The sequence below is a fragment of the Cydia pomonella genome, chromosome 2 (assembly GCF_033807575.1).
Source record: "Cydia pomonella isolate Wapato2018A chromosome 2, ilCydPomo1, whole genome shotgun sequence".
NCBI classification, from domain to species: domain Eukaryota; kingdom Metazoa; phylum Arthropoda; class Insecta; order Lepidoptera; family Tortricidae; genus Cydia; species Cydia pomonella.
Window position 1 is genome coordinate 21,615,968 of NC_084704.1, and position 11,466 is coordinate 21,627,433.

At 37.7% G+C, this 11,466-nt stretch overlaps 1 protein-coding gene across 3 annotated transcripts in view; it reads right to left on the minus strand.

Annotated features, from left to right (window-relative positions):
• LOC133534626 (alpha-protein kinase 1) overlaps positions 1–11,438 on the minus strand; it is a 16,437-nt gene extending 4,999 nt beyond the window's left edge. The window contains exons 1-2 of one of the 3 annotated variants that reach the window (XM_061873836.1): positions 10,826–11,438; positions 7,226–7,384 (exon numbers count right to left, since the gene is read on the minus strand). In XM_061873836.1, the coding sequence (XP_061729820.1) occupies positions 7,226–7,384; positions 10,826–11,020 (354 nt within the window). In that variant the 5' untranslated portion in view covers positions 11,021–11,438. Of the gene's footprint in view, positions 1–2,996; positions 3,586–7,225; positions 7,388–10,825 lie in introns of those variants that run through there. The other 2 variants (XM_061873835.1, XM_061873837.1) reach the window with 2 other exon arrangements.
• Positions 11,439–11,466: the final 28 nt, after the last annotated feature.

The following is an 11,466-nucleotide window of genomic DNA, read 5'->3' on the forward strand; positions in this document are numbered from 1 at the left end:
AGGTACTATCGTAATTTGAATATGCCTAACAAGTTAACTATAGAAGCAAAAAACCCGACTGCTACATATATTTTGGAAATGGTCTTTTCGCTAGCTTTCATTTGAAACCCATACTGCTATGGTAAGAACCCCCATTTTTTAAACGCTAATAATATAGAAATAGGAAGGTACCAACTCCTTGTTGATCAGTTTTACGCTATGGAATCCCCATCATAGAGTTTAAATAGCTTGTAAGTTTTTTTTATCTCTAAGGAAATACCTAGATATTTACTTATCTACTTTTCTAATCACAATTTAAAAGTCACTCTCAACTTATTGGAGGCGGGGGTGTCACCCCCAGTGCATTCACCCCGTGGCAGCGACCCCCGCGACTTCATTCCACAACACCCTCTTAATTGCCCAAATTCGACACACGGGGTTCAATGACCTCAGGGATTCTTTTGGATAGCACTGAATTGGCACCTTGTCTTGTCTTGTCAATTTGTGTTAATATTATCCAGCAGCTGACCCGGTTGGTATCAAATAAGATCAATTTCTTATTGCCCTAGTCATATTACTTGTATGTTATCGCTTATCCACAGATAATTTTTTCGCCGTTACGTTCTAACTTGTGAGTTCAGGGAGTAACGCATCTCTTATTTATCCACAGCTGTATGAGATATGATGAAATCATAAATAAATAACAGGTAGGCTGGTGGCCAAAACTAGCGCTACAACTTATAATCAATAAGCGATTGTATGAGCCTGACCAGTATATGAAGAATCTCAGATTGAGTATATTTTTTGTGGAACTGGGGTCACATAGGGTACACGATTAACAGTGCTGTGCGAATAGCGTATTGAATACTGTCCCAGACCGCCTTTCAGGATTTTAAACATACCCGTAGAGCGCTTATGTAACATAGGATATGATTAGTTGTTTTTCAACGGTACGTAACTAATTCAAATTTTTACACGCATTTTTATGAGGTATGTATAACATTGTACAGAACAACAAGACATGCTACGTAGAGCCCACGTGAATCGGACCAGGGCAAGCAAATGATGATAATTACGTGTAATTGAATAGGGACTTGGTTGTAAGATTATACCCAAATAATTTTTTTATACTACGTGTTGGCATACAAGCATACGGCCCGCCTGCGATGCTAAGCGGTTTAATTACACAATTATTTATATTCGAGAATAACATACAGATGTAGTGAATAATCCTTATCATTTGTCATGCTCTGAAAGTGGGTCGTTATATATTGTTCTATAAAGTCGTTATTATTCTACTTACACTTGAAATTTGTATGAGATTATACACAAACACCTTTTTTGAAAATAAAACAAAAATTATTGAAATCGAACACGATAAAAAACCCTGAAAAACTAACATATGTACATACGAGGTCGCATAAATTAGTTAGCCAACTTGCCTATAAATGGCGTTACACAATTATGCTTAGTACACTTCTGTTCAAAAGTCTTTCGTGTTTATAGTTACATGAACTCGAGTTCGATGCGCGAGTTAAAGGAACTCGTATTTGACCGGTTTTTAAAAACACATGTATTTTACTTTTCTCGTATTCGTCGGCAACGCGCATGTAACTCCTTGAGTTGCAGGCGTACATATGCTACGGAGACTGCTTACCATCAGGCAGGCCGTATGCTTGTTTGCCACCGACGTAGTATAAAAAAGTAGCATGACAAATACGAACGTTTCCGAGAAAATACGCTGGCAAAGGATTAATCATTACATCTGTACTGATATACAATTAAAATTTGTGACGTTTCCAACAAAAAGGTACCATATTATCGATTGTTGATAAGGTTGAATTCAAATTGAAGCTACATATTTGGAAATAGCTCCTTATTGACAACCGATAATAGGGTACTTATTATCGGTGAAAATAACACATTTATATGTCTTAATTACTTTCCTGTTTATACGCTCATTTATTTTTCGTTTTGCACAGGTAAATATCAGAAGACAAAATACCAAACTGAAATTCCGAATCCGCGATGGCATTGTTTGAATAGCGCGACCCCTAAAGATAAGGGAAGTTCCCTCGGTGAGGGCGGAGGGAGCCTTATCTCTTACTGATTAAAAGCAACTCCAAAGGGCCGAACACTAGGGTACGTGAGATAGGGTACATGTAAAGTGTGCATTATGTCTGGTTACCCGAGTGTGTAGCCATTATCCTCTGAGATGGAGTAAGTTATTGTATTTTTTTAATGTAAAATAAATTGTTATATAGCGATAAAATTGTGATATTAAGGGGTTCGAATAAATATATATATATATATATACGTTTATTTTATGAGATTATGAGTATAGCTGTTGGTCACGGCTACGTCTTCATAGAATTAGTACTTTTACATTTCACTTCCGTAAGAAATTCCATCCCGTTATATGTTGATTTCCACGATAAAAACTATCTTACCGGTTTCCCGGGACTTAAACTATATCTATACCAAATATTATCTAAAATTATCAGTGGGAAAGGATTGTACAGTATCGGTTATTTAGTATTATAATAAATTGTTGGCAAAAAATCATTTTTGGTACAAGCTTTATCGCTGACTGTACTTTTCTTTCCACAGGCAACTAATACTCATCAAGACAATTCTAACAACCCCAAACACAATTAGTTTGTCTTGATTTATCACAGAGTTCCCATGGCACCTCCTGTCTCCAGCATCAGATCAGCTCCATGTCACCATAATCGTCAATGTCATTGTCAATATTGTCATCCGATTTATGCAAAATCGCAAAGCGGGATGTGGATCAAAATTAGCTTCGAAGATTTGACTCACACTAAATAACATACGTAGAAAGTAACAGGGCAAGTTAAAAAAACTTGAAAAAATAAATCTAAAATGTTAAAAACTACAAAACGAAAAAAAAGCAGTCCATCATTTTCAGTGTTACAATGAAAAAGTTTTGATGCTGATCGAGGACAACGTGGTGCACAAATATGACGAGGTCGACCAATTTGTTTTCTACTCACCCCAAAACTCCAAAAATCGTTGTAATATGAATCGACCTGCATATTTCCATATAAATTCGAAATATTATGTGTAATTTTTTTTGCCTAGTTTACACACTATTACACTTTAAAAATCACTCAATATCCTTATCATAATTTTCAATTTGTATTGAATTTCAAGCGTTAACCGGTGTTTCAATTTGTTACCACGAGCAAAAATTATAAACAAGCATAGAGATATAGGAATCACGACTGGCGTAGTTACGTCACGCATATGGAATGAAAGTATCCGGCGGTGCGAGTGTTGAAGAGGTCTCGAGACGTCTTGACGCGGCCCTCGGCCCTGCACTGTGCAGTGCATCGATCGACTTTCCCCTTCGCCACGCACTTTCCGGAAATTACTAGACGCAGCATGTCGGAAAAGTTTTGTTCGTGCCAATTGAATGCCAGCATCTGCGCGATAATCGATGCACTTCTCTGACATATTTTGTTATGCCGTTACACCGTGGCGAAATTAAATTGTATGAATGTTGAAACGTTTCTTTGGTGGAAGAAAGTTCCAAGATTTAATCGATTTATTTGGTTGATCCCAAATCGTTTTAACAAACCACTGGATCATATCATATATTTATTGCGATCATGTTGGTACAAACAAATACAGGTGAAACTTACAAAATTAAAGCACAACATGAGACTCTGTTAGGGTATTGCAAAAGTATAACTAAAATCACACAAAAAAATAAATAAAAGTACAAAATCAAACTATTTTTTAAATTTATATAAATCAAAATAATCTTGTATAGAATAAAAACAGTTTTCTATTAAATATTTTTTCAAATTATTAACAAATTTACTTACATTCTATGCTATCAAATACAGTACAGACAGACGGGCTTTAGTACCTTTGAAGGAACAAATAAACGTTCCAAAATTGTATAAAGAAACAATAAATATTCTTACACAAATTGATTAAGTCCCACGGTAAGCCTTCTGAAGACTTGTGTTGTGGGTACTCAGACAACGATGTATGTAATATACAAATACTTAAATACATAGAGAACTTCCATAACTCATCACACAAATAAATGCCCTAACCGGGACTCGAACCCAGGACCATCGGCTTCATAGGCTTCATAGCCAAACGAACAAAAATACAAACCCGAACGAATAAACACTAAGACGAACGAAACTTGTATTGCTTTTTTAGGGGCGGTCGGTCATTTTTTCTTAAATAGGGATGGGAGGGGGCAGGCAAAAACTGGAAAAAATCGTCTCGTGTAATAAATGAATGGCGCCTAAATGCTTATTACGAAGTGGGACCTACCCACGAAGTTACAGACGTTCTTTATGTACCTCCTATGTCTACGAATTTCGTAGTCTACTATGAAAGTAGGTCTTTTATAAAAACTTTAGAAAATCATTTACATTATTTAATTTTTGCTTTCATAAATAATAGTTATTGATTTTTAAAAAGCGTTTTCAATAAAAAGACATGTCAAGATTGTTTACCTTTTATCTAATGCTAAAAAAACAAACTATAGTCGCCGTTCCTACCTACTTAATTCATTAAAAAAATGTGTCTTTGTTCTTACTGTACTCGTGCCGGTACAAATTGAACTGGACGTGTGTCAGATGATTCCGAGTTTATAATCAAATTGAATATTGTTCCGCCAAAGGCAGCTTAGGCGTTGCGCGCTCGGTGTACAGACTCGGTAAAATAAAATAACAGCCCTGGGTGCCTAGCCAAGGTGATAATCGCTTGTGCTACGACAACGAAACGCTTTGTTTCTCTCTATCACTCTTCCGTATTAGTGTGGCAGCGACAGTTGCGTTTCGTTGGCAACGGAGCGTAAACGATTGGCATGTTGGCTACGCACCCTGAAAATTAATGGCTTTTCCCACTGTCGTCATTGAACGCTCCCGGCCATTTATTTTGCTAACAGAATCCATCAGATTACAAATGTACTTTGATCTTAGAAAATGATTGTAAATAAGTACTTCCTATTCATCTTAGATATTCTCATTAGGGCGTTCTTACGGAATAAATACAAACTTTTTAACGTTCTCGAAAATTACTTAAATATTTAGGCACAGCGCCGACACCGCATCAATCGAAAGCAGTCAATAAACGTACCTCTTTCTTTTTATGGTCCATAATTAACCTGTAGTATGATCATATTCGATATATTACATAATCCGTACTTACTGTTAAAATTTTATTTACCAACATTACGGCTAGGTACTTGTACGAAGAGATTGTTACCTTCCAAATATACAAATGGCTCAACAAACAAAGCGATGACGGTAAAGTCTACAAAGCTTAATGTGGGGTAACTTTACAAACATTCTTCAAAGCAATTAACTCAAGACCCAACTTTATATTATATGCAACCAGTATAATATACTTTCATCACTTTTCGGAGTCATAAGTCACTGACGAAGGACTGGCAGGAGTGTAGGTGTCAAAACGTAGAATTATTAATCCAGTAAAATGCAGCTTTCTAAAAAAAAATCATACTTAATAGTAACAGGTAAAAAAGTAATAGTAAAATGATGTGCAACTACATAACAAAAGCTGGTTGAAAGTGAAAGCCACATTCAGATAATCCCAAACATTTGAGCGCATCTATTTTTAGCACCATGTGATGAGTGGGGACTGGAGCCGTAGGCGGGGGGCGTAGTAGGAATATCCTTCACCCGCTAGGTCAGGGTTAACGGGCCCCAGCTCGTGCCACCTTCCACCATCGACCTTGGGCCTGTGCGTTAATGCACCCGTAATGGGGGGCCTTGCACTCGACGTTAGGGGGGTTGAGATTTTTCGTACGAGCTGTAGGGATTGTGGGGTGCCAAAGCCGAACGATAAAGGTGGCGTGAACCACCCATGTCCACGACCCATGTCTTAGGACCATATTTATCTATATTATGTTAATTATAACTATTGTAATGGAATTAAAGCGTATATTTTAATGATATTAAGTTGTTTCTTCATCATTAACAGTTCAGGAAATCAATATGCCGGTTACAAGATACTGATGCACCGATCCATACTTACACCCATAAAACAAAACGTCTCGGACATGCGTAGCCAACAACCAAATTTACAAGTGCTTAACTGCGCACTGATTGCTGATGACAGCCTTATAACTATCGTATTAAAGCGGATAATGCATTGCCTTACAAAACGTGCTACACTAATCAGACTACAATTTTCGAACGTAGCCCGTGCAGATTGAGTTCGAATTCCAGTACACCTCTCTTGATTATACCGTCTCTATTAACTTGAACTGTATTCGGGTTAACAATGAGTTGATTTTCGTTTGCGTAGTTGTTGTGGGAGGTGGGTGATGGGTCGATAGAGCCCGAGTCCGCGCGGATCAATAGAGGAGACGCCTCACCCCGCCGACGAGACGCGCCTTGTATCGCCCGCCGCGTGCCATCGCTCGACGCACTGACCCTTAGCTACTTCAAGACCATGCAAACAACGACCTGCAGTTGCATTTAAAGATTTTTTTTTGTAATTATAATAATATTTTATAATAATTATTCATGCCACGGCCAATATGTTATTCTAGTTTTAGGTGTGATTTTATTTGGGTAGCAAATCAATAACGTAGCAGCAAGCACTTCAAACTCTGAGAATTAATATGTAATTATAATTGTCCTAGCTAGAAAGGAACAAGTTACGTTATGTTGGCGAATTTAGTGTGTGTATTTGAGCGCGGCAACAATTATAATTTTCCTAGTACAGGTTTTTAGCGAAAAGTTGCCCTCCTAACATTCGGTTTATAAGCGCCTAGATGCAGCCCGATTTTTCCACGACGGGCCGTTATTCGTAAAGCGAATATAATTACTTCGTATCATTGTTTGTCAACCAAATGCGTTTTTATTCAAAATGTGTTAGACCTAATAATATAGTTAAAGTGAGGACGCTCAGACGGACGAATTCCGTACATTAACCCTCCATTTCCTATTTCTTTCGCACACGCATAATTATATTGCTGTCCAGCTCGCACAGTGGCATTGACCGCTGGTATCACGTGCGGGACAGCTATATAGGTAATTATGCACGTGGGATAGAGATAGGAAATGGCGGGTCAATATACGACATTCTTTGTAATTGGCGTCCTTACTTTAGCAATGATCTTAAAGTTGATTGTGGAAGCTTAGTACTCATGCCTTAGCTCATCATCATCATCTATCATTAGCTTAGCTCGCATGTGAACCCTGGTGGAGGACTGTTAGCGACTGACCTGAAAGTTGATAGTGGAGGTGACGATGCGCATGGACTCGGCGTAGTTGCGCAGCACGGAGTCGGTGCTGAGGCAGCTCTGGCGCCACTCGTACAGCTGCTCCAGACGCGTCACGCAGCGCTCGCAGATCTTCTTCGGCAGGAAGTCGTCCTTCGATATCTGCTGGAAGTTTACACCTGTGTTAGGATTTGTTACCCTCTCTGTAATAATATCACATCAGGACAACAAAATCTAGAATATAAATACAAGATTTGCTCATTTTAGCAAGGTATCATACCTATAGATTATCAGGGTAGGGTGGGGATTAGAAGTAGAATAATAATATTATATAATTTGATTATAACAATAACTGTCTTTGAGCTAAGTTATCTTAGATGATGATATGCATAAAATTTATTGTATGATAAGTTCGCATTATATTTACCTAAACGGGGATTTTTTTTTATACCTAAGTACTAAAAGGCACTTATTTTTTATTAATGTGGTGTCACAAATGCTCATTCGTCATGTGTATTGTTTGTTATTCCAGGTTGAACACTAACTATTTATAGGAATGACTATGTGCAGGTGGATGAATCAACTTTTCCTTGTCATTCGTTGCCATGATTACGGTCGCCTATACTCACTTTTAAAACTTTTATGATATTTAAAATAACCAAACATATATTTTATGGCAGTTATAAGTCATTTGTTTGGTTTTTGTTCCTGAGTCATGGCTGTTTTCTATGTATTTAAGTATATATAAATATTCATGTATATGTATATTATGTATATCATTGTCTAAGTCAACTCGTGAAGTGACAGACTAGAATTATTCTTGAACTGCTTATATTTGATTAATTAGTGGGATTTGTATAATAAAAGTTTATGGAATAAAAAAATGACCTATAATGTAAAAAAGTCGTCTGGCTAACGGGATAGATAAATAACAAAAAAAGTTGGACCACCCAAGTACACCGTCGTGATAGGTGGGTTGCGCAACCCTTAACCCATCTCTATTAATATCCGGGTCATTTGTTTGTACTTATTCAATAAGCTAACTTGCTAAGCGAAAATAGTAGATTGTGTCACAAGGGAGCAAAATTACATATTTACGGCGAGGACGTACATTCAATCCTGAGAGTAGTAAAGGATTCAAGTGTTACGTCCAAGGTGGAAATAATTTGGTACCATGTGACACATACTGCTTTTCACATCACCTAATTCACCTTTGAGGAAATTATTATGTTTCTAAATATAATTGAACCCAAAAAAGAGTATGCATAACAAATAAAAATAGTGTCCTAGAACAGAAAAGTGCCACTTTGATCCCTTCTAGCAGGGACGAAAAACCCTTTTTCGAATAGGTGGTGTGATAAACAAAATAAATTACTATTAGCTTAAGAAATTAACCCGAATATGGACAAAGCTCCATCCAAGGAAAACTATAGCAAATCTGTTCGGTCTAGCCGTTTTTAAGTTTTTGCAAAAAGTCTATGTTGACGGACGGGTAACTACGGAACCCTACACTGAGTATGGCCCGACATGCTCTTGGCCGGTTTTTTTTTTTGGTCAACAGGTGACTAAGTATGCTTATCCTAAACGAAAAAATTGAATTATGCTGAACAATTACGAAAACAAAACGACGTTTTCTTAAATCGTCTATTTTTTATCTCTTTGTTAACTTATTATACAACCTGTAGCTCCTAAAGCATCGATCGTAGAGTAAAAATAAAAAGCCAACTTTGTAGGAAATTTTATATTAAAAACTTTTGTCCGAAGTAATTATAATGCAATTTGTACAAATATTCAAGATATGAGCAAAAATCTGAAAAAATTACCTTCCGAAACCCCCCCCCCCCCCACACACACACACACACACACCCTCAGCACAAGCCCCACCCTCAAGGACTGTTAGTATGTTTAGACCACAACGTATACCAATTTTCAAAATTACACAAATTATTTCTCCTGATTTTGTTAATTTTCTTGAGCTATATTAGCGACAGATAAATTCATGTAAACCAGAATCACGGTGTTTCTTTATGATTTAGTAAACAAGTGATGCAATAATTATTTGCACCTAATTATATTAAAAATATAACTTTCAACTCTCCACATGAATTAGTAAACAAATCGTGCGAAAGCTGCCCAGATCAATTTCTGCAACCAGTTAAGAAAATTTTGACAGCGAGATGTAGAAAATATGTCTTCGTTCTTCGTTTGAAGGCAGCTTGCGTCCTGAACTGAATGAACAGTTTGTATGTATAGTCATTACTGTGGGACTTAGTCAATTTGTGTAATAATGTCCTATAATATTTATTTATTTAATTATGATTTTGTCAATTATCATCGGTCTACCTACGGCCGTCTTTTGCTGCATTCTGTTTTTATTAAGTAAGTTATTAATCATATATCATCAGTATTATCGGATAAACGTGTTTACTGCCTCAATATACCCCCTATAATAAATATTGGAATCAGATAAGGCGCCGATACCCCTCAATAACATAAATTTGTTAACAATTGTCAACGGCCAATTATCCGCATGTGGACAGGCGGGCCACGTAAACAAGTGACAAGGGGATTAGCCCGTCACGTGTCGGGCGCCACGGGCTCGAACTGCGACCTACTTACGACGGGTCAATGAACGACCGGTGCAACTTGCAATTTTATAAAACCGCACAATATTCCCATCCGGTTGTTCGCCCCAAATTACTTTAAATTAAATTTCTTACATTTTAGATTAGGCTGGTTTGCTTGAAGTAAAGAACATTTAAAATATTGTTCACTACCAAAATTGAATCCTGACTTTCCGGATATTGTTTGAATAAAGTAACAGTTTTAAATTTCAATATTTTTATATTAGAAGAAAATACAATATTTTTAAAGAAAATGTATAATATGTTAATTTTCAAACGTATGACTTATACATATACGGTAAATAAACCGAAATAAGTCAGTTTAAGAACTACCTTTATACATACGCCGTATCATGCCGATTGAAAAAAAAAAAACATCTTCATTAACAAAACTTGATTATACTCCTATATATATATTCGTGTCGTTTACCATAACTATTCAACCTTCCACCCATAAAGTATAAAAAAATAAAAATAAGTCAACCTATAGCTACAAAATTTTGTAAATCTCCTCTTCAAAGAGTTACCATCCCCCGAGGGAGAAGGGGCGACCGTGACGTCACAAAAATCTTTAATTACCGCTTCTCGAGCTTAGTTCTAATCATTTGTGATAATGTTAAATTTTACTACGCAGTTGGATGAAAAGTATTAACTAAGTAGGTAAATAAGCCAAAGCTATGTTTATTGAAGAACTTTAAAAAATAAATCTCAAGGTCCAACAGGTATCGTGTCCCGTAATGTTGTTGTCGTAGCCGCGCCGTAGCACGCATGCGTCTACGAGCTCTACGGCAAACGGCGTAGCGGAGATGTCGATGCATCTTTCAGCTTTCATGTTTACACTTTATGAAGGACTTAAGACGTTTCAGTTATGATTATGAATTACTTAGGTGTTCTTTGATTCGGTAAGTCATATACATTTAGACATTCAAAAGGTAATCTGCGAAGACGTACAACTGAAATGAAGAATAAGAGGACTCACCATAGTTGGCAGACACGTCCGTAACTTGAAAAGTATCTGCCTCTGCTCAGACTCCTTGTCGAATATGTGCAGCCGCGGCCCGCTCTTGAGGGAGCAGAGCCGACAGAGGTCCGTGAACGCCGTGAAGTTGAGGTCCTCGGGCTCCGTCATGGCGAAACACCTGATAAGCAGGTCGAGGAGGCAGGAGTTGTCCATGTATACGCCGGTGTGTTTCGGGTGGCGGGAGTATTAGAGCGGCATGGCAGGGAGGCGTCACGCCGCCGTGTGCTCCGGGGGGGCACTGGCTGGCTCCCCTGTCTGCCCCCGGCCCCCCCGACCCCCCCGGGCCTGGCCCCCGTCCCCCCACGTCGTCGCACGCAGCCCCCGCGGGGTGGCGAGGAAAATGCGTGCCAGTTTTCCTGTTGCGAATGCAATCGTCAATTGTAATGGCGGATCGATTGATTTCATTGTAAAGGCTTCATTTTCACGTAGGGTTAATATTGGAATCTGCACTTCATCTATAATTAATCTGACATAAAATTGGAATTATGAAACTTAGATCTTTATTTTCACCACAAATTTTATGTGACTTTGCAGATAAAATTAATTAGCTGGCATATCTAAAACAGAAATACTACAACGATATATAATATATTTCAATG